This window comes from Xenopus tropicalis, chromosome 10 (genome assembly GCF_000004195.4).
Source record: "Xenopus tropicalis strain Nigerian chromosome 10, UCB_Xtro_10.0, whole genome shotgun sequence".
Classification (NCBI taxonomy): domain Eukaryota; kingdom Metazoa; phylum Chordata; class Amphibia; order Anura; family Pipidae; genus Xenopus; species Xenopus tropicalis.
The window spans coordinates 1,648,808-1,676,658 of record NC_030686.2 but is presented as its reverse complement, the minus strand read 5'-3'; the positions used below and the strand labels follow the sequence as shown (position 1 = coordinate 1,676,658).

At 47.6% G+C, this 27,851-nt stretch overlaps 2 protein-coding genes across 2 annotated transcripts; one reads left to right on the top strand and one right to left on the bottom strand.

Moving 5' to 3' along the window:
- Positions 1 to 18,654: 18,654 nt before the first annotated feature.
- Positions 18,655 to 20,627, bottom strand: LOC101730305 (E3 ubiquitin/ISG15 ligase TRIM25). Its single transcript, XM_004920115.4, has one exon. It carries the CDS (start codon positions 20,440 to 20,442, stop codon positions 18,814 to 18,816), a length of 1,629 nt encoding a protein of 542 aa, XP_004920172.2. The 5' UTR covers positions 20,443 to 20,627; the 3' UTR covers positions 18,655 to 18,813.
- A 2,842-nt stretch (positions 20,628 to 23,469) lies between these two features.
- LOC100487072 (E3 ubiquitin/ISG15 ligase TRIM25) lies at positions 23,470 to 26,049 on the top strand. Its single transcript, XM_002943390.5, has one exon. The coding sequence runs from the start codon at positions 23,786 to 23,788 to the stop codon at positions 25,364 to 25,366; it is 1,581 nt and encodes a 526-aa protein (XP_002943436.3). The 5' UTR covers positions 23,470 to 23,785; the 3' UTR covers positions 25,367 to 26,049.
- Positions 26,050 to 27,851: the final 1,802 nt, after the last annotated feature.

The window sequence follows — 27,851 nt, the reverse complement described above, 5'->3', positions numbered from 1 at the left end:
TTCCCCCCCCCCAACTGTTTGGCCTTACTCCCCCCCCATCCTCCCTCTTCTCCCCCCTTCTATATTTCCCCTCTCCCCCATTTGTCTCTCTACTCCCCGAACCCCCTTTCCCTTCCCCTCTCTCCTTCTGTCTCTCATCCCCTCTCCTTTCCTTTTCTATTCCCCCCCCCAACTGTTTGGCCTTACTCCCCCCATCCTCCCTCTCTCATTCTCTATTCACATAGTGAGTAAAGTCAGAGGAGCAGAGAGCTGGGGGGGGGGGGGGGGGGGATTATAATGATTATAACGGGGGGATTAGAGGATCAGAGAGTGGGGGGGCAGATAACATCCCACATATTTCAGGGGAGGTGAGACCCCGAGTTCTGCCCAATAGGGAGAGACTGTTGATTTGATTGTCAGTAGGAAACATTCAGTGCGGAACTTTCCTTTATAATCTCCTTATTTCTATCCGGGTGATTATCCGCCTCTGAGCATCAGTGACACGTTCCAGCCTGAACGGCCCAATCCCCAAACTCACTGTATTGTTTCTTATATGATTTATTTACCCTGAGCATCACACGTATAGCCGGGCCCTATGTCTGATACACACCGTATTGGCCCCCGGGGGTATAATGGTACAGCCTGTCACATACAGGTAATAATAACAGCGACTGACAGTTACAGTGGGACCCAGGTGCAATAACTGTCATTAATGAAACATCTGACACAATGTAGTGACTGGAACAGGATCGTATGGTGCTGAGTGTCTTATATATATATATATATACTGTGTATTGTATCTATATCTGTAACCTTGTTATGGGCTAAGGGGGCCCAGCCTGAAGGCCTGTTAGGGGGGGATTTGGGGTGAGTGCTTATTTGTGCCCTAGGTACCCCTGGAACTATAGCGGGGTGACTGTTACCCCAATGTTTCTATATATCTGTAACCTTGTTATGGGCTAAGGGGGCCCAGCCTGAAGGCCAGTTAGGGAGGGATTTGGGGTGCTTATTTGTGCCCTGGGTACCCCTGGAACTATAGCGGGGTGACTGTTACCCCAATGTTTCTATATATCTGTAACCTTGTTATGGGCTAAGGGGGCCCAGCCTGAAGGCCAGTTAGGGGGGGATTTGGGGTGAGTGCTTATTTGTGCCCTGGGTACCCCTGGAACTATAGCAGGGTGACTGTTACCCCAATGTTTCTATATATCTGTAACCTTGTTATGGGCTAAGGGGGCCCAGCCTGAAGGCCAGTTAGGGGGGGATTTGGGGTGCTTATTTGTGCCCTGGGTACCCCTGGAACTATAGCGGGGTGACTGTTACCCCAATGTTTCTATATATCTGTAACCTTGTTATGGGCTAAGGGGGCCCAGCCTGAAGGCCAGTTAGGGGGGGATTTGGGGTGAGTGCTTATTTGTGCCCTGGGTACCCCTGGAACTATAGCGGGGTGACTGTTACCCCAATGTTTCTATATATCTGTAACCTTGTTATGGGCTAAGGGGGCCCAGCCTGAAGGCCAGTTAGGGGGGGATTTGGGGTGAGTGCTTATTTGTGCCCTGGGTACCCCTGGAACTATAGTGGGGTGACTGTTACCCCAATGTTTCTATATATCTGTAACCTTGTTATGGGCTAAGGGGGCCCAGCCTGAAGGCCAGTTAGGGGGGGATTTGGGGTGAGTGCTTATTTGTGCCCTGGGTACCCCTGGAACTATAGCGGGGTGACTGTTACCCCAATGTTTCTATATATCTGTAACCTTGTTATGGGCTAAGGGGGCCCAGCCTGAAGGCCAGTTAGGGGGGGATTTGGGGTGAGTGCTTATTTGTGCCCTGGGTACCCCTGGAACTATAGCGGGGTGACTGTTACCCCAATGTTTCTATATACAGGTATCTGTAACCTTGTTATGGGCTAAGGGGGCCCAGCCTGAAGGCCAGTTAGGGGGGGATTTGGGGTGAGTGCTTATTTGTGCCCTGGGTACCCCTGGAACTATAGCGGGGTGACTGTTACCCCAATGTTTCTATATATCTGTAACCTTGTTATGGGCTAAGGGGGCCCAGCCTGAAGGCCAGTTAGGGGGGATTTGGGGTGAGTGCTTATTTGTGCCCTGGGTACCCCTGGAACTATAGCGGGGTGACTGTTACCCCAATGTTTCTATATATCTGTAACCTTGTTATGGGCTAAGGGGGCCCAGCCTGAAGGCCAGTTAGGGGGGATTTGGGGTGAGTGTTTATTTGTGCCCTGGGTACCCCTGGAACTATAGCGGGGTGACTGTTACCCCAATGTTTCTATATATCTGTAACCTTGTTATGGGCTAAGGGGGCCCAGCCTGAAGGCCAGTTAGGGGGGATTTGGGGTGAGTGCTTATTTGTGCCCTGGGTACCCCTGGAACTATAGCGGGGTGACTGTTACCCCAATGTTTCTATATATCTGTAACCTTGTTATGGGCTAAGGGGGCCAGCCTGAAGGCCAGTTAGGGGGGGATTTGGGGTGAGTGCTTATTTGTGCCCTGGGTACCCCTGGAACTATAGCGGGGTGACTGTTACCCCAATGTTTCTATATATCTGTAACCTTGTTATGGGCTAAGGGGGCCCAGCCTGAAGGCCAGTTAGGGGGGGATTTGGGGTGAGTGCTTATTTGTGCCCTGGGTACCCCTGGAACTATAGCGGGGTGACAGTACAGTTTGGGGGTGCAGCAGTGACAGTTATTACACGGCCGTAGTGCAAACATGTCGGCACATTCATTACAGAAAACAAATCCCATTCCTCCCCTGGGGGGCGCTCCCCGCGCCGTTTGACCCCCGCACACCTGGAACAGAGAATGACGCAGGTCAGTACAGTCGCAGGGGCGGCCGCTCGCTGACACTTTATCTTTAGGCTGCCGAGCCCAGATTAGTGTTGACATTTCTGTTCTAAGACAATAAATCTTTGAAGAATAAAGGGTTTCGCCAACAAAAGGATGTGACATTTTTTAATCTTGTTTGGGATTATACAACGTGTGCTGTTTGGGTTGAAATAAAAAGAAAGAGGTGATTTATATCCTTTTTTTTTTTATTTGTAGTGAATTGAATTTAGCGACGTCGCCTGGAGAGAAGCGGAGTTTATAGAAACAGCAAATTAACGACAAAGAAATTGACTTTATCCATCATAAATCAGGTAGCGGCTCCGTAGGGATCATGGTGCGTCGCAGTACCGAGCGGAACATTCCCCACCAGAAGTTCTGTAGAGAGTCCGGGTATTGTCAGAATAAACCAATAACTACTACAGTGTTCTCTCTACACATACCCCGGGGTGTCTCGGTGTTACTGTAGGACAGAGGGGTACAATGCTGGGGGGGCCAATCCGTACATCCGGTTCTGTGGGACCCATAAGACACCTCAGCCCCATAACTGGACAAGGAACTAAAGAGAAAAACTTTCTGGGGTTCAGCGCCATTGTTGACTCCACCAAGAAGGAACAGGTAGAAAGTTCTGGGGTTCCTCTGGTTCATATGTACTGGCAGTCAGGGAAAGGAAACATGTCGGCCATCTTTATAAGTTGGGGTTTAGCTGGGCCCCTTATAGTTGGTTTCATCAGGGAACAGCAGGTAAAATGTGTTGGGGGTCAGTTAGAACCCCCGAGCACCCCCGTGCACCATGGTATGCCCCAGCTCATTATTGCCACTCCCCACCCACTCAGCAGCTCCTACTTGCTGTTCCACCCCCACTTGCACTCACTGCTCCTCCCTGCCTCCAACGGGCTTGAACTAGGGGTAGGTAGGCAGGCAGAAGAGGTATGTGCCCAGCAACCCCCCACCCAGGGAGGGGCCAAAAAATATAAGCAACCCAGACAATCATCTGGCCTGATTACCCCTGTGAACCATGGTATCCCCCAGCTTGTTATTGCCACTCCCACAGCTTATTATTGCCACGCCCCCAGCTTGTTATTACCACTCCCACAGCTCTTATTGCCACGCCCCCTAGCTCACTAGTGCCACTCCTCCAGCTCATTATTGTCACGCCCCCTAGCTCACTATTGCCACTCCTCCAGCTCATTATTGTCACGCCCCCTAGCTCACTAGTGCCACTCCTCCAGCTCATTATTGTCACGCCCCCTAGCTCACTATTGCCACTCCTCCAGCTCATTATTGTCACGCCCCCTAGCTCACTATTGCCACTCCTCCAGCTCATTATTGTCACGCCCCCTAGCTCACTAGTGCCACTCCTCCAGCTCATTATTGTCACGCCCCTAGCTCACTATTGCCACTCCTCCAGCTCATTATTGTCACGCCCCTAGCTCACTAGTGCCACTCCTCCAGCTCATTATTGTCACGCCCCCTAGCTCACTATTGCCACTCCTCCAGCTCATTATTGTCACGCCCCCTAGCTCACTAGTGCCACTCCTCCAGCTCATTATTGTCACGCCCCCTAGCTCACTATTGCCACTCCTCCAGCTCATTATTGTCACGCCCCCTAGCTCACTATTGCCACTCCTCCAGCTCATTATTGTCACGCCCCCTAGCTCACTATTGCCACTCCTCCAGCTCATTATTGTCACGCCCCCTAGCTCACTATTGCCACTCCACCAGCTCATTATTGCCACGCCCCCTAGCTCACTATTGTCACTCACCAGCTCATTATTGCCACGCCCCCAGCTCACTATTGCCACTCCTCCAGCTCATTATTGCCACACCCCTCTCAGCTACACCTACTTGCCCTCACCACTCTTGCCTCTGACATGCTTTACCTAGGGGGTAGGTAGGCAGGTAGGGGGGTATGTTCCCAGTGCCCCCACTGTTGCAACCTAGGCACAGGCCTCTCAGCTCTGGCACTGGTGCCCGGAAGGACCAACTTTCTATCCTTGGAGAGTTTTGCTGGGAGACCTTATGGCAGGCCCCGCCCGGGGGCAATTAATAATGGGGGTACAGTGCAGCTAAAAGGCAATTCCTATGGAGAAATAACAAGTGAAAATGCGGCAGTTTTGCCGGAAAGTTTCCATCTAAATGGCAGCAGTTCCTTCCATAATAACCAAACTCATCAAGTCTCGGCTTTCATGCTTGGCCTCTCGCTCTGCCTCTCGCTCTGTCTCTTCTCACCTCTCTAAGTACATTTCCCTCCATTGCGTCCCTGATGGATGAGAAGTTGTCTCTTTCATCTTCCCAGAGAGCGGCCGGTAATGTCCGGCTTTTATCATTCTCATTCACTCGCAGCCCCCCCAATCCCCCCGTATCCCCCCCACTCTCAGGCCTCTCAGCTCTCTCATCTCCTCAGTAATAAAACAGATCCAGTTCCCATTAGGGAAGGGGGGGGGGGGCGAGTCTGTATGAAACAAGGTGTAAGTGACCCCGGGAACTAAAATAGAAACACAAAATCACTTTATTTCAGCCCCTTGTGTTACTGAATGGAAAGGAACAGGTGGCAGATGAGAAGTGACAGTCGGAAGGAAGAGACAGACGGTGACAGTCAGATGATCGGCCTATGAGGAGAGGGAGGAGATTACTCATGGGGAGTGATGAGCGAATCTGTATCGTTTCACTTTGCTGGAAAATTCACGAAACTGTGAAAAAAATTACGAAATGGTGAAAAATTAGCGAAACGCGTCGCACAACATTTTTTTTGATGCACAATTTTTTTTTAATGCGCTCAACTTTTTTTAACACGCAAGACTTTTTTTGATGCGCGCAACTTTTTTTTATTTTTGACGGCGAAATTTTTCCATGGCGAATTTTTCGTGAAAAAATCCGCCAATGACGAAATGCAGAAATTCACCTCAAATTCATACCTGGCGAAAAATGTGGCGTATCACTACTCTAACACTATGAGGGGCTTATGTACTGAGGTGGGGGGGGGCTCCCAAACTGTCTCGTTGGGTGATTTGCCTACTATTGCCCCATTGGTGCAACTGTTGGGGATCAATGCTCCCCCCAATGGAACTTCCTTTGATCAGACCCCTATGCGCGCATATTAACTGCCGGTGTAGGCAGCAGCATTATTCCCTGAAGGCTGAGCGTCTATCCCCCCCCCGACCCCAACACTCGCGTAGAGAAATGCATTTTGCCGGTCCCTAATTTATGCCTTTAGGATCCCTGCTGTTGCCATGGCACCGGGGCTGAAACACACAATATTGAGAGTTTCTGGGGAGAGTTCAATAAAGAGAAATGCCGGCGTAATGACGGGCAGGGTGAAAGGTCTGCATAATGGGACTACTTGCCCTTTATTAAAGGGGAAATACGTTCATTTCTGACGCGCGCGGTGCAGCCGCCGACCCTGTTATTTCCGCAGGTCGGGGTTAAAACAAAAGCAGATGATTGGCCTGAAAGTGCCCGAACCATGAAATACACTGGGACCCGGACAGGATCTGTGTATAAATATATATGGTGGGGCAATAAAGGGGCAGAATACGAGAGATACCCCCATACACACTGATATGTGGGAGATTTCCCTCCAACTGGTTTTCTTTCTAATATTTACAGTGACTTTTATCCATTTATATCCTTATAATATACAGTTGGGTCATTTCCCTATAGGACCAAATTATATCCTTATAAACCGTTCTTAGTGATGTCATCAGTTATAATTGGAGCTTAGTGATGTCATCAGTTATAATCAGAGCTTAGTGATGTCATCAGTTATGATCGGAGCTTAGTGATGTCATCAGTTATGATCGGAGCTTAGTGATGTCATCAGTTATGATCTGAGCTTAGTGATGTCATCAGTTATGATCGGAGCTTAGTGATGTCATCAGTTATAACTGGAGCTTAGTGATGTCATCAGTTATGATCGGTGCTTAGTGATGTCATCAGTTATGAGTGGAGCTTAGTGATGTCATCAGTTATGATCGGAGCTTAGTGATGTCATCAGTTATGATCGGAGCTTAGTGATGTCATCAGTTATAATTGGAGCTTAGTGATGTCATCAGTTATGATCGGAGCTTAGTGATGTCATCAGTTATAATTGGAGCTTAGTGATGTCATCAGTTATGATCGGAGCTTAGTGATGTCATCAGTTATGATCGGAGCTTAGTGATGTCATCAGTTATAATTGGAGCTTAGTGATGTCATCAGTTATGATCGGAGCTTAGTGATATCATCAGTTATAATCAGAGCTTAGTGATGTTATTTCTGTCACATGACTCACTGAAACGTGTATATTATAATAAATAAAGTACCCCCTATTGTAAAATATAAGGATATTAGAAGTCACCTCGGAGATCCATGACCTGTATAAAAGCACGAGGCCGAAGGCATCGTGCTTTTATACAGGTCATGGAACTCAGAGGTGACTTTGGAGTTCCATGATGGAATTCATGGAACTCAGAGGTGACTTGTAATATCCTTATATTTTGCAATAGGGGGTACATTATTCCCTATGTATTGTAACCCATTACCTAGCAATATGTATTAATGTGTTCCTGCATTCTGCCAGTAGGGGGAGCCGGCACTGGAAACCGTCAGCCAATATCCTCGGAATATGACATTGCTGCAAAGGCTCCGAACTACAATGAATCTGCCCCCTAAGGCTTCAAGCCCCTCCCCTCAGACTTTGGGGCCAATAATCTCCATGGGGGTCTATCAGACTGACAATCTCCGGGTACTTTTATTGATTGTGGGGCATTTACAGGACTTGCCCTGGGCAAATGTTTAGATAATCTGACTGTGTATTAGAGATGTAGATTCTGCATCTCTCGAGGTGTTGTGCAACTGCAACTCCCACCAAGAGCCAGAAGCTTCCTGCACCGCCCGGGGCCCCCCACGTCCAACCCTGGGCCCCTCGGATGAGACTCTGCCATTAACAGGTAATGAGGAATTCTCTGACAACACCATCTAATATTCACCGGATCCGTCGGAATTCTTTCCACATCTCATTTATTTTATAGCAAAGGAGATGATAGACGCCCCCCGGAGACGGCATTAATCCTTCCATTAACGACTTACAGGCCCCGAGAGAATCATCTCGTGACTCCGGCCATTCGTTATTATATGACAGGAACGACAAGTGGCCCCCAGTGCAAACATGAGAGGAATTATGGGACTGGGTTAAAGCGCTGGCTCTGATTGGACAAGCTCCGATGCCCTGGGAGATGGTTAAACAGAGGATAAAAGGGGCAGAGTGCACTAATGTTGCACTAAGGGATTTGGGGGTATTTACTAGGGCTGATACCCCCCCTCGCCACTAACAGGGCCTCCATCCTATCAGGGGGCCCTATATTCATAGGTAGCTGGTCTCTCTTCCCAGCAGTCCCAGTTCTTAGTCCACTTGCTGAAGATGGCGACAGTAGGGCAAGATGGAGACAGTAGGGCAAGATGGAGACAGTAGGGCAAGATGGGGACAGTAGGACAAGATGGAGACAGTAGGGCAAGATGGAGACAGTAGGGCAAGATGGAGACAGTAGGACAAGATGGAGACAGTAGGGCAAGATGGAGACAGTAGGACAAGATGGAGACAGTAGGGCAAGATGGAGACAGTGGGGCAAGATGGAGACAGTAGGGCAAGATGGAGACAGTAGGGCAAGATGGGGACAGTAGGGCAAGATGGAGACAGTAGGGCAAGATGGAGACAGTGGGGCAAGATGGAGACAGTAGGACAAGATGGAGACAGTAGGGCAAGATGGAGACAGTAGGACAAGATGGAGACAGTAGGGCAAGATGGAGACAGTGGGGCAAGATGGAGACAGTAGGGCAAGATGGAGACAGTAGGGCAAGATGGGGACAGTAGGGCAAGATGGAGACAGTAGGGCAAGACGGAGACAGTAGGGCAAGACGGAGACAGTAGGGCAAGACGGAGACAGTCGGGCAAGATGGAAAAAGTAGGGCAAGATGGAGACAGTAGGGCAAGATGGAGACAGTAGGGCAAGATGGGGACAGTAGGGCAAGATGGAGACAGTAGGGCAAGATGGAGACAGTAGGGCAAGATGGAAACAGTAGGGCAAGATGGAGACAGTAGGGTAAGACGGGGACAGTAGGGCAAGATGGGGACAGTAGGGCAAGACGGAGACAGTAGGGCAAGACGGAGACAGTAGGGCAAGACGGGGACAGTAGGGCAAGACGGGGACAGTAGGGCAAGATGGAGACAGTAGGACAAGATGGAGACAGTAGGGCAAGACGGAGACAGTAGGACAAGACGGAGACAGTAGGGCAAGACGGAGACAGTAGGGCAAGACGGAGACAGTAGGGCAAGATGGAGACAGTAGGGCAAGATGGAGACAGTAGGACAAGATGGGGACAGTAGGGCAAGACGGAGACAGTAGGGCAAGATGGGGACAGTAGGGCAAGATGGGGACAGTAGGGCAAGATGGAGACAGTAGGACAAGATGGAGACAGTAGGGCAAGATGGGGGCAGTAGGGCAAGATGGGGACAGTAGGGCAAGATGGAGACAGTAGGGCAAGATGGAGACAGTAGGGCAAGATGGAGACAGTAGGACAAGATGGAGACAGTAGGGCAAGATGGAGACAGTAGGACAAGATGAAGACAGTAGGACAAGATGGAGACAGTAGGGCAAGATGGAGACAGTAGGACAAGATGGAGACAGTAGGGCAAGATGGAGACAGTAGGGCAAGACGGAGACAGTGTATAGACCCTGGGCAATGCTTTTATTTGGAGCCTATAAAGGTAACTCTGATTAAAAGCTCAGGGAGACTTATTGTATTTTACCATGTAATAAGTTCTTTTTAAATTTTGTTTCATTCTGGTGTCATCTATTGTATATTGATACAAAAGAGGCAATTTATTCAGAATAATTAACTGAATTATTAAAAAATCTGACATTCGTAATAAATTTTTATACTTTCATCTTGTGAAAATCTCTAGAAATATATACGGGGAGATCCAGCTCCAGTGTCTATAATACAGAAAGGGAAAAGATACAATGAAATTAAGTCAAGGTACCACCTTGCCATCAGCATAGGAAGGGGTTCCTTACTGTAAGGGCAGTCAGGTTATGGGGTTCCCTACCCAGAGAGGGGGAATGAGTGATACATTGGGGGTGGGGAGGGAAGGGGATCTCACCATCAGCATAGGAAGGGGTTCCTTACTGTAAGGGCAGTCAGGTTAAGGGGTTCCCTACCAAGAGAGGGGGAATGAGTGATACATTGGGGGTGGGGAGGAAAGGGGATCTCACCATCAGCATAGGAAGGGGTTCCTTACTGTAAGGGCAGTCAGGTTATGGGATTCCCTACCCAGAGAGGGGGAATGAGTGATACATTGGGGGTGGGGAGGAAAGAGGATCTCACCATCAGCATAGGAAGGGGTTCCTTACTGTAAGGGCAGTCAGGTTATGGGGTTCCCTACCCAGAGAGGGGGAATGAGTGATACATTGGGGGTGGGGAGGGAAGGGGATCTCACCATCAGCGTAGGAAGGGGTTCCTTACTGTAAGGGCAGTCAGGTTAAGGGGTTCCCTACCAAGAGAGGGGGAATGAGTGATACATTGGGGGTGGGGAGGAAAGGGGATCTCACCATCAGCATAGGAAGGGGTTCCTTACTGTAAGGGCAGTCAGGTTATGGGGTTACCTACCAAGAGAGGGGGAATGAGTGATTCATTGGGGGTGGGGAGGAAAGGGGATCTCAACATCAGCATAGGAAGGGGTTCCTTACTGTAAGGGCAGTCAGGTTATGGGGTTCCCTACCCAGAGAGGGGAAATAAGTGATACATTGGGGGTGGGGAGGAAAGGGGATCTCACCATCAGCATAGGAAGGGGTTCCTTACTGTAAGGGCAGTCAGGTTATGGGATTCCCTACCCAGAGAGGGGGAATGAGTGATACATTGGGGGTGGGGAGGAAAGAGGATCTCACCATCAGCATAGGAAGGGGTTCCTTACTGTAAGGGCAGTCAGGTTATGGGGTTCCCTACCCAGAGAGGGGGAATGAGTGATACATTGGGGGTGGGGAGGAAAGGGGATCTCACCATCAGCATAGGAAGGGGTTCCTTACTGTAAGGGCAGTCAGGTTATGGGATTCCCTACCCAGAGAGGGGGAATGAGTGATATATTGGGGGTGGGGAGGAAAGAGGATCTCACCATCAGCATATGAAGGGGTTCCTTACTGTAAGGGCAGTCAGGTTATGGGGTTCCCTACCCAGAGAGGGGGAATGAGTGATACATTGGGGGTGGGGAGGAAAGGGGATCTCACCATCAGCATAGGAAGGGGTTCCTTACTGTAAGGGCAGTCAGGTTATGGGATTCCCTACCCAGAGAGGGGGAATGAGTGATATATTGGGGGTGGGGAGGAAAGAGGATCTCACCATCAGCATATGAAGGGGTTCCTTACTGTAAGGGCAGTCAGGTTATGGGGTTCCCTACCAAGAGAGGGGGAATGAGTGATACATTGGGGGTGGGGAGGAAAGGGGATCTCACCATCAGCATAGGAAGGGGTTCCTTACTGTAAGGGCAGTCAGGTTATGGGATTCCCTACCCAGAGAGGGGGAATGAGTGATACATTGGGGGTGGGGAGGAAAGGGGATCTCACCATCATCATACGAAGGGGTTCCTTACTGTAAGGGCAGTCAGGTTATGGGGTTCCCTACCCAGAGAGGGGGAATGAGTGATACATTGGGGGTGGGGAGGAAAGGGGATCTCACCATCAGCATAGGAAGGGGTTCCTTACTGTAAGGGCAGTCAGGTTATGGGGTTCCCTACCCAGAGAGGGGGAATGAGTGATACATTGGGGGTGGGGAGGAAAGGGGATCTCACCATCAGCATAGGAAGGGGTTCCTTACTGTAAGGGCAGTCAGGTTATGGGGTTCCCTACCCAGAGAGGGGGAATGAGTGATACATTGGGGGTGGGGAGGAAAGGGGATCTCACCATCAGCATAGGAAGGGGTTCCTTACTGTAAGGGCAGTCAGGTTATGGGATTCCCTACCCAGAGAGGGGGAATGAGTGATACATTGGGGGTGGGGAGGAAAGGGGATCTCACCATCATCATAGGAAGGGGTTCCTTACTGTAAGGGCAGTCAGGTTATGGGGTTCCCTACCCAGAGAGGGGGAATGAGTGATACATTGGGGGTGGGGAGGAAAGGGGATCTCACCATCATCATAGGAAGGGGGAATGAGATATTTAGGTTCCAACTGATTTCTATGGAGCTGCGCAACCCCCTTCTGCCCCCCCCCCCCAGCAGCTATGGCCCCCCCCCCCCCCACCCGTTTCACTTAAATCCCTATAATTTGATTTACATGTTCCCAGTCGGCAGGTAAATGTAATTTGGCCGGAACATTCCGGAGACGCCGGCAGATACATGACATGATTACATTTGCGTATGTTGCGCTCGTTACGCTGCGTCGCTGTCACACACAGGGGCAACATTTGCACCTCAACATTTATTAGAAAACTGTCAGCGAGAGAATTACCATTCCCCGCGGCGCCCCCGATATTGACTGTAATTCCGCATTTCACAGGCACAAATTTACATGCGATATCTGTTTGGCTAAATGCGACCTTTGCGGCGACCCCGGGAATTAACATCAGGGACATGTCCGGCTGGAAACGGGGGGGGGGGGGCGCTAAATAGATGTGACTGCGGCTCTTTAGTAAATGAATTTGCCCCCAGGCTTCACTTGCCGTAATTACCGGAATTGTTGCCCCCCCCCAACCCTGACACTCAGCGCAGCCCCCCGGCAGCTATAGAAGCACCAGTGCAACCGTCGCATTTCTATTCTTATTTCCAGTTTTCTGTTGGTTTTTACTCTCGGCATCAGGAGGCTCAGCAAGTGCCCAGAGCAGGGGAAACAAAACTACTCACAAACCTGAATGTGAAAGAGAATCTCTAGGGAACCCCCCTTACTCTTATAGTAACTGCTCCTCATCCTTACTATGTCTCTGTACTCCTATGTTACTATGCACGTTACTATATTATTATATTACTACTATGCACGTTACTATATTATTATATTACTACTGTGCATGTTACTATATTATTATACTACTACTATGCACGTTACTATATTATTATATTACTACTATGCACGTTACTATATTATTATATTACTACTATGCACGTTACTATATTATTATACTACTACTATGCACGTTACTATATTATTATATTACTACTGTGCACGTTACTATATTATTATATTACTACTGTGCACGTTACTATATTATTATATTACTACTGTGCACGTTACTATATTATTATATTACTACTGTGCACGTTACTATATTATTATATTACTACTATGCACGTTACTATATTATTATATTACTACTATGCACGTTACTATATTATTATATTACTACTATGCACGTTACTATATTATTATTTTACTACTATGCACGTTACTATATTATTATATTACTACTATGCACGTTACTATATTATTATATTACTACTATGCACGTTACTATATTATTATATTACTACTATGCACGTTACTATATTATTATATTACTACTATGCACGTTACTATATTATTATATTACTACTGTTCATGTTACTATGTAGATGAACACCCCTTTCTCTGAATTGCAAGTTTATTGGAAATAAACACAATAACAGCACAGAGACAGGTTATGTTTATAATAACACAAAGAACAAAGTACTATATGCATCATACTATAACTATACTCGCCCCTTTGTGTTCCCTATGGGCATCAAAATGGCCCCATTAGCTTCTCTGTATTTTTAGCCAGAGAAGTAAAATGATGAATATCAGATTCTATAGGGTTAAGGGGTTACTAACACTTTGCCAGAGCCCTACAATAGGGTTAAGGGGTTACTAACAGCCGTACCAGAGCCCTACAATAGGGTTAAGGGGTTACTAACACTATGCCAGAGCCCTACAATAGGGTTAAGGGGCTACTAACACTGTGCCAAAGCCCTACAATAGGGTTAAGGGGTTACTAACAGCTGTGCCAGAGCCCTACAATAGGGTTAAGGGGTTACTAACAGCTGTGCCAGAGCCCTACAATAGGGTTAAGGGTTACTAACAGCCGTACCAGAGCCCTACAATAGGGTTAAGGGGTTACTAACAGCTGTACCCGAGCCCTACAATAGGGTTAAGGGGTTACTAACACTATGCCAGAGCCTTACTATAGGGTTAAGGGGTTACTAACACTGCACCAGAGCCCTACTATAGGGTTAAGGGGTTACTAACAGCTGTGCCAGAGCCCTACAATAGGGTTAAGGGGTTACTAACACTGCACCAGAGCCCTACTATAGGGTTAAGGGGTTACTAACAGCTGTGCCAGAGCCCTACAATAGGGTTAAGAGGTTACTAACACTGTGCCAGAGCCCTACAATAGGGTTAAGGGGTTACTAACAGCTGTGCCAGAGCCCTACTATAGGGTTAAGGGGTTACTAACACTATGCCAGAGCCCTACTATAGGGTTAAGGGGCTACTAACACTGTGCCAGAGCTCTACAATAGGGTTAAGGGGTTACTAACAGCTGTGCCAGAGCCCTACAATAGGGTTAAGGGGTTACTAACAGCTGTGCCAGAGCCCTACAATAGGGTTAAGAGGTTACTAACACTGTGCCAGAGCCCTACAATAGGGTTAAGGGGTTACTAACAGCTGTGCCAGAGCCCTACAATAGGGTTAACGGGTTACTAACAGCTGTGCCAGAGCCCTACAATAGGGTTAAGGGGTTACTAACAGCTGTGCCAGAGCCCTACAATATGGTTAAGGGGTTACTAACAGCTGTGCCAGAGCCCTACTATAGGGTTAAGAGGTTACTAACACTGTGCCAAAGCCCTACAATAGGGTTAAGGGGTTACTAACACTGTGCCAGAGCCCTACAATAGGGTTAAGGGGTTACTAACACTGTGCCAGAGCCCTACAATAGGGTTAAGGGGTTACTAACAGCTGTGACAGAGCCCTACAATAGGGTTAAGGGGTTACTAACACTGTGCCAGAGCCCTACAATAGGGTTAAGGGGTTATTAACAGCTGTGCCAGAGCCCTACAATAGGGTTAAGGGGTTACTAACAGCTGTGCCAGAGCCCTACAATAGGGTTAAGGGGTTACTAACACTGTGCCAAAGCCCTACAATAGGGTTAAGGTGTTACTAACACTGTGCCAGAGCCCTACTATAGGGTTAAGGGGTTACTAACAGCTGTGCCAGAGCCGTTGTTATCACCCCCAACTGAAGATTCAAACCCCTCCCTCTCTATATTGGGATAGCCCCCCCCCCGGCCCACCAGAACCCGCCTCACTGCCCTCCACTTCCCAGTAATGTTGCCCCGAGGGGAAACTCCTGGTGCTTAAAGCCTGAGGCCCCTGGAACCTCTGTGGAGTCTGTGGGTGACCCTGTATCATTTTTGAGTGGGAGGCAGTTTTCTCCTGATATAACGTTACCCCCGGCCGTGTTCATATCCAGTACCAGGTCAGTCACCTCCAGACATCCCCGTCCCATCATGCTCTGGGGGAGTAGAACGGAATTGGACAATAACATGTTTGTAGGCAGTAGAGGTCGTTCCTCAAACTCATCTCCGCATTCAGGGCAGAACAATAGCCCCCAAACCCCTCCTGCCAGTCCCACGTTGCCCCAGTGCAGCTCCGGCAGAAGTTATGGCCACAGGGCAGGGACACGGGGTCGGTATAAATGCCCCAGCAAGCAGGGCAGTTTAGCTTGTCTCCCAGATCGGCAGCCGCCATCGCTGAAAGCAGAGAGAATGAAACAGAATTTTGACCTTTCGTTCAGAAACGAGTTAGACTTGTTTTACCCCTACAAACACGGGGAGGGGTAGGTTTGTCCATTGGGCTTGGGTAATTTTAGACAATACACGTGTGTATGCAGAGGAAACTACGTTCCTACCCCAGATCATCTCCAGTTTGCCGTTCTTTTTCACTCCAGAACCCTCCAGTCCTCGGATAAACTTCCTAAGCTCCTGTCTTGGACCCCATCGGTTTTCTGTGGCCCTGTGAGACCTATGGACCTTCAGCTGCTTCTTCCTATAAACCTTAAAGCCATTACTGCTAACTGGAAACTCTCCCTTTTGCCCTACTCTTGCAATCTTGCCCTAATGTCTCTAAAGTGCCCCCTCTGTTGCCATCCAGCTACTACCACCATCTTGGCCCATAGTTTTCACCTTGTCTTGATGTCACCATGTTGCTTTACTGACTCTATCTTTCCCAGCAGCCACCATATTGGTTATACTGTACCTTTTCTCCCCACCCTTCCTATCTATGTGGCAACCCCCTCTCTTTAGACTCCCTGAAGGCAGCTCTGTATGTTTTTGAGAGTAGACACTATGTTGGGATGTAAATGGTGGTTCCTGAACTCCAAAAACTGCCAAGGGCCCCATCTTGTCTCAGTCTCTGCCAACTCTTCTCAAGAACTCTTCCATGATGAAAGGTTCTTGTGGACCAATCAGCTGTTTCCAATAGACAACATGTCTAACATGTCTTCCAGGTGGATGAAGCCACCCAAACAAGAATGAAGGTTTAGCTGCCTTCTTCTCACCAATAGTTGCACTAGGGGGTCTTTATCAGAGTCCCCATGCCATTAGGTTCCTTGGAAAAAAAACTCCAAAAACTGCCAAGGGCCCCATCTTGTCTCAGTCTGTCTCTGCCAACTCTTCTCCAGAACTCTTCCATGATGAAAAGTTCTTGTGGACCAATCAGCTGTTACCAATAGACAACATGTCTTCCAGGCAGATGAAGTCCCCCAAACAAGAATGATGGTGGAACTGCCTTCTTCTCACCAATAGTTGCCAGGAATGATCATTTTTCTCTCCAGGAAAAAATAAATATTTGATAAATAGATGACATTGTATTATACAGCGACTGCCATTTTTAGCCTTGTGCCGCCCCCCAGTGATGTCACCCTTCTGACTTGTTCTCCTGAGATTATAGATCTCAACAGGAGCGTGGAGAAAATACAATAGATACTTGTAGAGAGGCACAGTTGTCCCTTGAATGGCCCATTGCTACAGGGTGAACTTGATGGTCTTTTTTTAACTTCAGCGACTATGTCACTATGTTAGACAAAGCCCTTTGAGAAAGTGTAAATATAACGAGCAGCAACGTGACCGGGAAACTTTACCGCTCTTTTGTCGAGCTTAACAAATACCATGACAATGATCTATTTAAGGGTAAAAGCCACACCTCCCGTCCCGTGACATCATACCTAATAAAAGATTGAATTAACCTTTAAAGAGGTCCAACGGCTCTTCATTGAGTCCCTGGGGTTCTGATGAAGGTGTGAATCCAACGTTTCCTTCTTCTGTGGAGATAAGGAGGTCTGGTTCCTCCATGATGAGGTTTTGGCACAGGTTTAATCTGAAGGAACCAGTACCTGTCAGGGGCCCATAGGTGCCGCCTTATGGAATGAACAAACTCAAAACCTTATCATTGGCTTATACTGGGCAGTCCAGTCCTGTAGAGACTCTATGGTCTCACCAACATCCCATTGGACACATGGACCTTTAAACAGAGAAGTAAAGAGATAAACTCCCTTACTCGCACATTACCAACCAGTACCACAATGTTCACACGTCACAGGGGGAGGACGGTTTCGTGACTCTGAAGATCCAAGTCTATGAAGTTGAAGCCCAAGTTGACGTTGATGGGTTTCCATCTGACCCTTACGCCTGCTCGGCGGCTCTCGGTAACTGTAGGTTTTTCTTTAACTAAGGTTGAGCAGAAGTTGAGGTCCCTCTTCTGCTGAATGAAGCAAAATGCACCCCCATATTGGTCAGTTTGCTTTCTGTGAAACCCCTGAGTTGTGTAATGGCACCTCTATAGAACTATAACAGAAACCGATATACCCTCCACTCTGTATATTGTATAATGCTCCCCATAACTGAGCCCATTCCCTTTATCAGCTTAGTCGCTCTTCCCTGTACTTTCTCTATTTCATTACTGCCCCCCCTTATATATTTATATATAGTGCCCCCCCCCTTAACTGCCCCTTCCCCAGTGTAACCAATCCCAACTGGGCCAGCCTTTCCCCATAACTGAGCCCATTCCCTTTATCAGCTTAGTCGCTCTTCCCTGTACTTTCTCTATTTCATTACTGCCCCCCCTTATATATTTATATATAGTGACCCCCCCTTAACTAACCTCCCCCCCCAGTGTAACCAATCCCAACTGGGCCAGCCTTTCCCCATAACTGAGCCCATTCCCTTTATCAGCTTAATCGCTCTTCCCTGTACTTTCTCTATTTCATTACTGCCCCCCCTTATATATTTATATATAGTGACCCCCCCCCCCCTTAACTGCCCCTTCCCCAGTGTAACCAATCCCAACTGGGCCAGCCTTTCCCCATAACTGAGCCCATTCCCTTTATCAGCTTAGTCGCTCTTCCCTGTACTTTCTCTATTTCATTACTGCCCCCCCTTATATATTTATATATAGTGACCCCCCCTTAACTGCCCCTTCCCCAGTGTAACCAATCCCAACTGGGCCAGCCTTTCCCCATAACTGAGCCCATTCCCTTTATCAGCTTAGTCGCTCTTCCCTGTACTTTCTCTATTTCATTACTGCCCCCCCTTATATATTTATATATAGTGACCCCCCTTAACTGCCCCCCCCCCCCCCCAGTGTAACCAATCCCAACTGGGCCAGCCTTTCCCCATAACTGAGCCCATTCCCTCTCTAATACAATAATATCCCATTGGAGCACCGCACAACTCTATATGGGACCAATACTCTGTAAAGCGGAATAATGCCCCATTAAGGGTATAATCATATGAAATAGCTGATTTATTATGGATGACATGATCACAGTCCAATGGAAAGTTTTAATTGAATAATACCAATTATGGATGTGTTAACATACAAAGGTTATTTTATTTATACTAACGTATAACATCAATATAGTTCATGGGAAATGATTAATATCGCCGGCGGGTACATTATTTTACCTTACTGACATAACGTCCCTCAGTGAATATGGTGCCCAAATTAAATATGGCGTCGGGTGTGTCGGTTGATTAATTGATAATCTTTATGCAGGAATCGGCCCACCATACCCAGAATGCAGCATGAAGGGGCTCAGTGAAGGAGGCAGTGAAGGTGTGTAAGTGCCTGATTGGCTCACTCAGCTCATAGAAGGACAGGCGTCCGGCCTCATAGTCCAATGAGATCCTGATTCTCCTGCAGGAAGGGGCGTGGGGTAAATCAGTTTGTTTGCTGTCATGTCTGACCGAGTAGGTATTGTTCTCTATGCACAAACACCAGGACTTGCCATTATCCCCAATACAGGACTGTCTCCCCCCCCTCGCTATACTGGGATAGGCCGCCCCTATGCACCACTCCGCTGATTCACTGCCCTCCACGTCCCAGTAATGTCGCCCTGAGGGGAAACTCCTGGTGCTTAAAACCTGGGGGTAAATCTGAAACCTTTCTGGTTTCGGGGGGTAACACTGGTCTGTATGTGAGTAGGAGGCAGATTTCCCATCCCCTGATACAGACACATTATTAGCAGCCGTGTTTGTATCCAGTACCAGCTCTGTAGCCTCCGACCCATAGACCCACCTTCCCTCTACCCCAGTCACAATCCCAGCTAAGCCTGTGAGTAATGTCTCGGAGATCCCACCCACATCCAGATCCCCTACAGCCGGGACCTTTATACCCTTTCTCTCTCTGCCCCCATTATCTGCCCCCTCAGTACCCTCTCTGCCCCCATTATCTGCCCCCTCAGCCCCACAAAAGTCAGCTCCATGGGATTCCTGTTCCTGTAGGACAGTGAATGGATCTGCCATGTTGCACAGCTCCTCAATGTGCCGGATCTCCCTGGACAGCTCGTCCTTCTTTATTTCCAGCTGTTGGATCAGCTCAGTGAGTGTGAGTGTGAGCTCCTCTTTCTGCCTGGAGATGTCACTCAGGAGTCGCTTCTCTAGGGCTTCCAGCTCTTCCCTGATGCCCCTAAACAGGGCAGTGACTCTCTCTGTCTCAATGGCGGCTTTTTCCTCTAATTCTCTCCTGCGCTCCTGCAGCCTCTGGGCTCCTCTCTCAGTCTCCTCTCTCTCTGGGCTCAGTTTCTCCAGAACTTTCCTCAGTTTCTCTTTCTTCTTCTCAGAGGCCTCACTCAGCAGCTCCACCCTGTGGCCCCGGTGCCCCCCGGCCAGGCAGCAAGAGGCACAGATAGGGGCCCCATCCTCACAGCAGAGATACTTTAGGGGCTCATTGTGGGCAGAACATTTTCTGTTCCCCAGGTTGGCGGTGGGTTCAGTTAAGACATGTTCTGCTGACTTGCTGTGGACCCTCACGTGGGCATCACATAGAGAAGCCTCACACTGCAGACAGGATTGAGCAGCAGGTACTGGATAGTGTATACAGTAAGTGCAGTAGATCCCCGTCCCATCATGCTCTGGGTGAGTAGAAAGGAATCGCTCCGCTATGTTACTCAGCCTCAGGTTCCTTTTCAGTTCAGGTTGTCTCCTGTATCTCTGCCTGCATTCAGGACATGATGGATCTTCCTCTATGCTCTTCTGCCAGTCCCATGTCTTCCCAATGCAGCCCCGGCAGAAGTTATGGCCACAGGGCAGGGACACCGGATCGGTATAAATGTCCCGGCAAATGGAGCAGCTCAGCTCGTCTCTCAGATCAGCAGTCGCCATCGCTGAGAGCAGGAACAAAGCACGGAAGGTTCTTTCTACAGGAAGTCAAAGAGAACTCATTTTCCCTCATCTCTCACGTAGGGAGCATTGTGTTGGGCTCTTGGACACACGACACTATAGTTACCATTGTGCTTTTTTCACAATCAGTAATTTTCTTTAGAAATTCATACAGAGCTTTTTGTACGACACCTGCAAAATGTCACTCTGTTTAGAAGCAGACGTGACTACGACGAACTGCATCCTGGGTAAGAGTCCATCATCGAAATGAGTGGCTTTCCTGTACGACGCAGCGACACTATAGATATAGGAAAATAAATGATGGGGAAATAAAATATTATTGTGCCGACTTGAGCCCAATATTTGGTGATTAGGCGTTGGGTCCAGGGTCGTTAAATATGATGAAGAAATAGCAATGAGCGATGTATTGGCCACCAATGGTCTCCATGTGTGACCGAGGATGAATGATAAAGATGATAACGAATGAGTGAATCAAACTCAAATCAGACTTAAATAGGTTTAAAATACAAAACACTAGAGGAATCCGCCATGTTTTTTTAACCGCAATGGTGGGACCCAGAGTAATGGTGGGAGGTAAATTGGTTGATGAGAGCAGTGGAAAAAGTGGACCTTGGAAATGTTATTTTTTCTGCCTACATAACTGAAGAACCAGCTCTATAAGGATTCATCTTCAATAGACCCAATTCTAATAATAATTGTATTAATGTGCGGGTCACTCAGGAGGACATCCAAAAGAGATTAGATGTAAAGGGAAACAGCGGCCCAGGGGTTAAATAGTTTAGCACTGTCATTGACAAACCTCTTTACTTAATAATTATTGAGTACTGAGTGATTGGCAAAATGCTAATATGGCGCTGTTATTCAAAAAAGGATCCGGTTCTCAGTCTGGAAACTATAGGCCTGTTAGTCTGACACCCGAGGAAATGAAAGCTTTTGGAAAGGGTTATAGGGGATAAGATATATGGATCACAAAGGAGTTTGCGCCAGCATGAAAATGGGATGTTTTTGCCCGTCGCTATTTATGAGTAATAGATCTTGCCAAACTAATTGAATTGAGGAGGTGAGTAGGAACCTGGACTCTGGAATGGCAGTGGATGGGATCTACTTAGACTTTGCTAAAGCGTTTGATACAGTACCTCACAGAAAATTACTGATTAGATAGAGAACTGGCTGAAGGATAGATTACACAGAGTGGGGGGAAATGGAACATTTTCTAATTGAACCAGTGTTGTTACGGGGTACCGCAGGGATCTATTTATTATTGACCTGAAGGTGGGCATAGTAAGTATTGTCTGTATTTTTTTGTGATGATACTAAATTGTGCAAAACTATACGTTCCAGGCAGAATGCTGCCACTTTGCCGAGAGAATGGACTGAATTGGGCAGCAAACTGGCAAATGAGGTTAAGTGTTGATAAATACAAGGTTATGCACTGGTAGAAAAAACATAAATACAAGTCATACACTAATTGGGAGTGTGCTGTGGGCATCCTTAATTGGGAAGAAATTGGGGGTATTTGTGGATAACAAGCTGTGTAACTATAGGCAGTGGCACTCAGTGGCCACTAAAACATATAAAGTGCTTGATTCTAGGGATGAAAACATAGTTTTGCCTCTTTAAAAAGCCCCTGATAAGGACACACCTTGAGTATGGGGGGCAGTAACAGTGAGTATGGGGGGCAGTTTTGGCCTCTAGTTCCTAAAACGGATATAAATGAACTAGGAAAAGGAATGGAATCATTAAACTAAGAGGACATACTATCAAAGTTAGGGTTGTTTCTATGGAAAAGACACTTGGGAGGAGACATGATTACTCTTTACTAGTACATTAGGCGACATTATAGATAGCGGGGGACCTTTTTCCCTTAGAAACAATCCACCAACCAGAGGCCACCTGGTTAGATTTCTTATAACTGAACTTTTACCTTAAACACCAAAGATTGTTCTTCTCAGTGAGGGCAGTGAGGTTGGAGAAAGCCCTACAGGGTGATGTTGTCATGGCAGGTAGTGTACTGCTCCATTAAACAAGGGCTTCTGACTAGAATCTTCTCTCCACCAAGGGCATTCTGGGAAGAAGTCAGACAACAATAACAGGAAGCCATGCTGCATTGTGTTCCCAAGATAAAAGTCTCTGAAATATCTAAAGAATGTCTAAAGAGACAATCAACATTTTGGAGAATAAACCGTCTAGTATTTCTTTCTCACAAGTTGGAGGTTTATCCCCCTCGAGACACCTTGGGTAGAATAAAGGTTGCTAAGGGCCTTTTAGTTCCTACTCTGAATATAATAGTGATTATATGGTGATGCCTTGTCATGTATCCAGGGAACGAAAACACCAAGAGGACAGGGTTATCCTAAATAACAGCAATAGCTCTCTTGTGGAGTAGTACTTACAGGCTAGGAATTGCCTGACCTGTTCAGCTAGGAGAAATCTAAACTTGAGGCTAGCAGATATACATGGGAAAGCTGATTTTAGCCATCTATAGACCAGGTCTATGAACAATGGAGATATTTTCCCACAGTCAGAGGGTCTTGTCCAGACTCAGTTGGAAGAACAATGTCCTTCATCTACTTATTGGACTATACGCTCCTGTCCAGATAGAGAATGATGTTTTCCCACGTCTCCAACTTTATTTCTGATTGAGATTAATCATTCAGGGATCAGTTTATTATCATTTACCCCTGAATGAATGTATCTACGTCTCATTTATGAGATAGTTCTAAAGCTGCTAAATATACCAAGGAAGGGAACTAAGTCAAATCCCAGGGGAGATTAAGGCCATAGACCTAAGTCAGGTGTAAATAAAAGAAGCCTCCGATGACGTCTGAAATCAAGTGCCTTTATTTTTTACAGGAACCAATGACACACCTTGTTGACAACACCCAACCATTCTCCACCTACACGTCCTCCAAGCCGCGGTTCCTGTTCTGCTCAAAATAGTAAGTTTTCTTTTGCCAAACCTCAACCAGCTGTTCTTTGTTTCACACCCACCCTCCCCGTTCCACCGTAGCCAAAGGAGGTGGCCTTGCTCAACAAGAGAGTTGAATAAGAGCAGAGTCCTCCAAATAACTCAAACACAAGCTGAGCCCAAATCAGAATGAGAGGAACGAGCCAGAGATAAACACTTTGGCTTTGAGGTCTAGAACGTTCTACTCGGTTTGATGGGTTGAACGTCCCATAAGGAGCAACGCAACCATTAACTCAAAGGATTAACTGTGAAGGAGTGAATGAGAGACTCTGCACTCTGACGTGACATACGGAGGAAACAAGTATCACTGGTTTCTAAGAGAAAAGAGACTGTTCCGCGATATTAATCATTTCATTGATGGCGGCTGCTGATCTGAGAGATGAATTGAACTGCTCCATCTGCCTGAGCATTTATACCGACCCGGTGTCCCTGCCCTGTGACCATAACTTCTGCCGGGGCTGCATTGGGGCAGCATGGGACACCCAGGGGGGGTCTGGGAGTTATTCCTGCCCCGAATGCAGAGCTGAGTATCCGGAGCGCCCTGCCCTGGAGAGGAACAAAATACTGGCTGACATAGCGGAGCAGTTCCTTTCTACTGACCCAGAGCATGATGGGACGGGGATCTTCTGCACTTACTGTGTCCATTCCCCTGTACCTGCTGCCAAATCCTGTCTGCAGTGTGAGACCTCCATGTGTGACGCCCACGTGAAAGTGCACAGCAAGTCAGCCGAACACGTCTTAACTGAACCCACCACCAACCTGGGGAACAGAAAGTGCTTTGTGCACGATGAGCTCCTAAAGTATTTCTGCAACGAGGATTCGGCCTACATTTGCGTCTCTTGCTACATGTTTGGGGAACACAAGACTCATCACGTGGTGTTTCTTAATGAGATTTTTGAGAAGAAGACAGAGAAAATGAAAAATATTTTGGATAAACTGATCCCAGAGAGAGACGAAATTGAGAAGAGCGTCCAGAGCCTACAGGAGCGCCAGAGAGAGGTGGAAGGGAAAGCGGCCGGTGAGGCAGAGAGAGTCACTGCCCTGTTTAGGGACATCAAAGACCATCTGGAAGCCCTAGAGAAACAAGTTCTAAGTGAGATCTCCAAGCAAGAAGAGCAGTTGACCCTTCAAATCCTTTACCAAATCCAACAGCTGGAGATAAAGAAGGACGAGTTGTCCAGGAAGATCCGCCGCACGGAGGAGCTGTGCAACATGGCTGAATCCGTAACTATTCTATACGGTAGGGCAACAGACAAACCCACCTTTTGTGATGCTCAGGGGGTAGACAATGAGGGCAAAGGGAGAGATGATCAAAAAGACCCTGTTGTAGGGGATGTGGATGAGGGTTTCATCTCAGATATGTTACTCAGAGGCTTGGGGGGTATTGGGGCTGAACTCAACAAAAGAATCTACGGACAGGAGGCTACAGATATGCTCTTAGATATCCACACCGCCGGGAACAATGTGTTTCTCTCAGATGATTATAAGATGGTTTTCTGCTCCAAAAAGGACCAACGTCGCCCACGACTTCCTCAGAGGTTCCAGTATCCCCAGGTCTTAAGCACCAGGAGCTTCCCCTCGGGGCGACATTACTGGCAAGTGGAGGGCAGAGAATCCGGAGGCTGGGGGGTCGGGGCGGCCTATCCCAGTATAGAGAGGACTGGGACTCAGTCATGGATTGGGAATAATAAGAACTCCTGGTGTTTGTACAGAGGGTATAAGAAGTATTCGGTGAGACATAACAACAAAGTAACTGATTTACCCCACGTCCCTTCCTCCCAGACAATCAGGATCTCATTGGACTATGAGGCCGGACGCCTGTCCTTCTATGAGCTGAGTGAGCCAATCAGGCACTTACACACCTTCACTACCTCCTTCACTGAGCCCCTTCATGGTGCATTCTGGGTAGGCTTGGCCAATCTGAAACTTGTTACCTAGGGCACTTGTGCCAAATGTATGCCAACTCTTGCCCATGGCCGGTGGGGCCTCATCTTGTTTCATGACTGCTGGTCTATACGTCGGCCAGATGGGAGCCAATCTCAATTGAGAAACATGGCCCCTCCCCTCACAATGAGTGGAAATTTCATACTTTGAACTATTGAGGCACTGAAGACAGTTGGGTTCCAGTAGTCTGGTTTTGAGATGATCAGACTTTTCTGTAGTTCTTGGAGGTTGGAGGGTATGGGGGGGGTCAAAATATTTATATCTTAGGGCATCAAAGTACTAGAAATGATTGTACAGAATACTCTATACTCACACAGTAAATCTGGCACCGTAACCAGCCCGGCAGTATCGGCCCTCTGCATTGGCCATGCAGCCTTATTGCCCAGTAGTGCAGTCTCCACTATGTCTCCACTATGGGAGCTCCATGTTGTCTCTTCACCCTTGTAGTAATATTTGTTATTATGTGGTTGTATTTGCCCTTATAGAATAGTTCTTGGATATGGTTTATTTAATAATGACTTATATTTGTCATTTGTACCATAAATACAAAAAACACCACATAAAATACAAAAAACACCACATGGCTTTTCATGAGGAGGAAACTAACTGCCCAAGTACAGGAAGTAGAGACAGTCACATGAGTACCAGGAAATACACTCCCCCATGCACAGGAAGTAGAGACAATCACATGGGTACCAGGAAATACACTCCCCCGTATAAAGGAAGTAGAGACAGTCACATGGGTACCAGGAAATACACTCCCCCATGCACAGGAAGTAGAGACAGTCACACGGGTACCAGGAAATACACTCCCCCGTATAAAGGAAGTAGAGACAGTCACATGGGTACCAGGAAATACACTCCCCCGTGCAAAGGAAGCAGAGACAGTCACATGGGTACCAGGAAATACACTCCCCCGTGCAAAGGAAGCAGAGACAGTCACATGGGTACCAGGAAATACACTCCCCTGTGTAAAGGAAATAGAGACACTCACATGGGTACCGGGAAATACACTCCCCCGTGCACAGGAAGTAGAGACAGTCACATGGGTACCGGGAAATACACTCCCCCATGCACAGGAAGTAGAGACAGTCACATGAGCACCAGAAAATACACTCCCCCATGTACAGGAAGTAGAGACAGTCACATGAGCACCAGAAAATACACTCCCCCATGTACAGGAAGTAGAGACAATCACACGAGTACCAGGAAATACACTTCCCCGTGTACAGGAAGTAGAGACAGTCACATGGGTACCAGGAAATACACCCCCCCCCCCCGTGCAAAGGAAGTAGAGACAGTCACATGGGTACCAGGAAATACACACACCCCCCCGTGCAAAGGAAGTAGAGACAGTCACATGGGTACCAGGAAATACACACACCCCCCCGTGCAAAGGAAGTAGAGACAGTCACATGGGTACCAGGAAATACACCCCCCCGTGCAGAGGAATAAAGTCACATGTATATATCACAGTAATATCTATAAGTTCTTTCACATATTTTTGTGCTGAGCGGCACTCAGAGTTCCATATATTCAGTATTTTTGGTTAATAAAATCCCAGTGATGCAGAAAATGTCTGTATTTTTATTCTGTGTTTTTTGCTTCAGAGAAAGAAATGTTGTTGGTAAATGTAACCAATCAGCAATTAGATTTGAATGGTCAACTACAACTTAAAAAACAAAATCAAAGATCTGATTGGTTGCTATAGGCAACACCACCGGTCATGTTTGCCTCTGATGTTAATAAATGCACCCCCTTGGTGCCTATGTGGGTGTGTTACAATAGGCGTGGTCAAAAAAGAGGCTGTGGGCGTGTCAAAATAGGCGTAGTCACAAAAAAGAGGCCGTGGGCGTATCAAAATAGGCGTGGTCACAAAAAAGAGGCCATGGGCGTGTCGAAATAGGCGTGGTCACAAAAAAAGAGCCTGTGGGTGTGTCAAAATAGGCGTGGTCAAAAAAGAGCATGTGGGTGTGTCAAAATAGGCATGGTCACAAAAAAAGAGCCTGTGGGTGTGTCAAAATAGGCGTGGTCAAAAAAGAGCATGTGGGTGTGTCAAAATAGGCATGGCCACAAAAAAAGAGCCTGTGGGTGTGTCAAAATAGGCGTGGTCAAAAAAGAGCCTGTGGGTGTGTCAAAATAGGCGTGGTCAAAAAAGAGCCTGTGGGTGTGTCAAAATAGGCGTGGTCAAAAAAGAGGATGTGTGTGTGTTAAAGTAGGCATGGTCACAAAAAAGAGGCTGTGGGCGTGTCAAAATAGGCGTGGTCACAAAAAAGAGGCTGTGGGTGTGTTACAATAGGCGTGGTCACAAAAAAGAGGCTGTGGGTGTGTTACAATAGGCGTGGTCACAAAAAAGAGGCTGTGGGTGTGTTACAATAGGCGTGGGCGCGTAAAAAAAAGGGCAATTGGTTTTCCCACCGTTCGGCGAAGTGACGGGTCAGTGAGGAGGGTCCCATAAATCCCGGTTGGTACCTGCGTC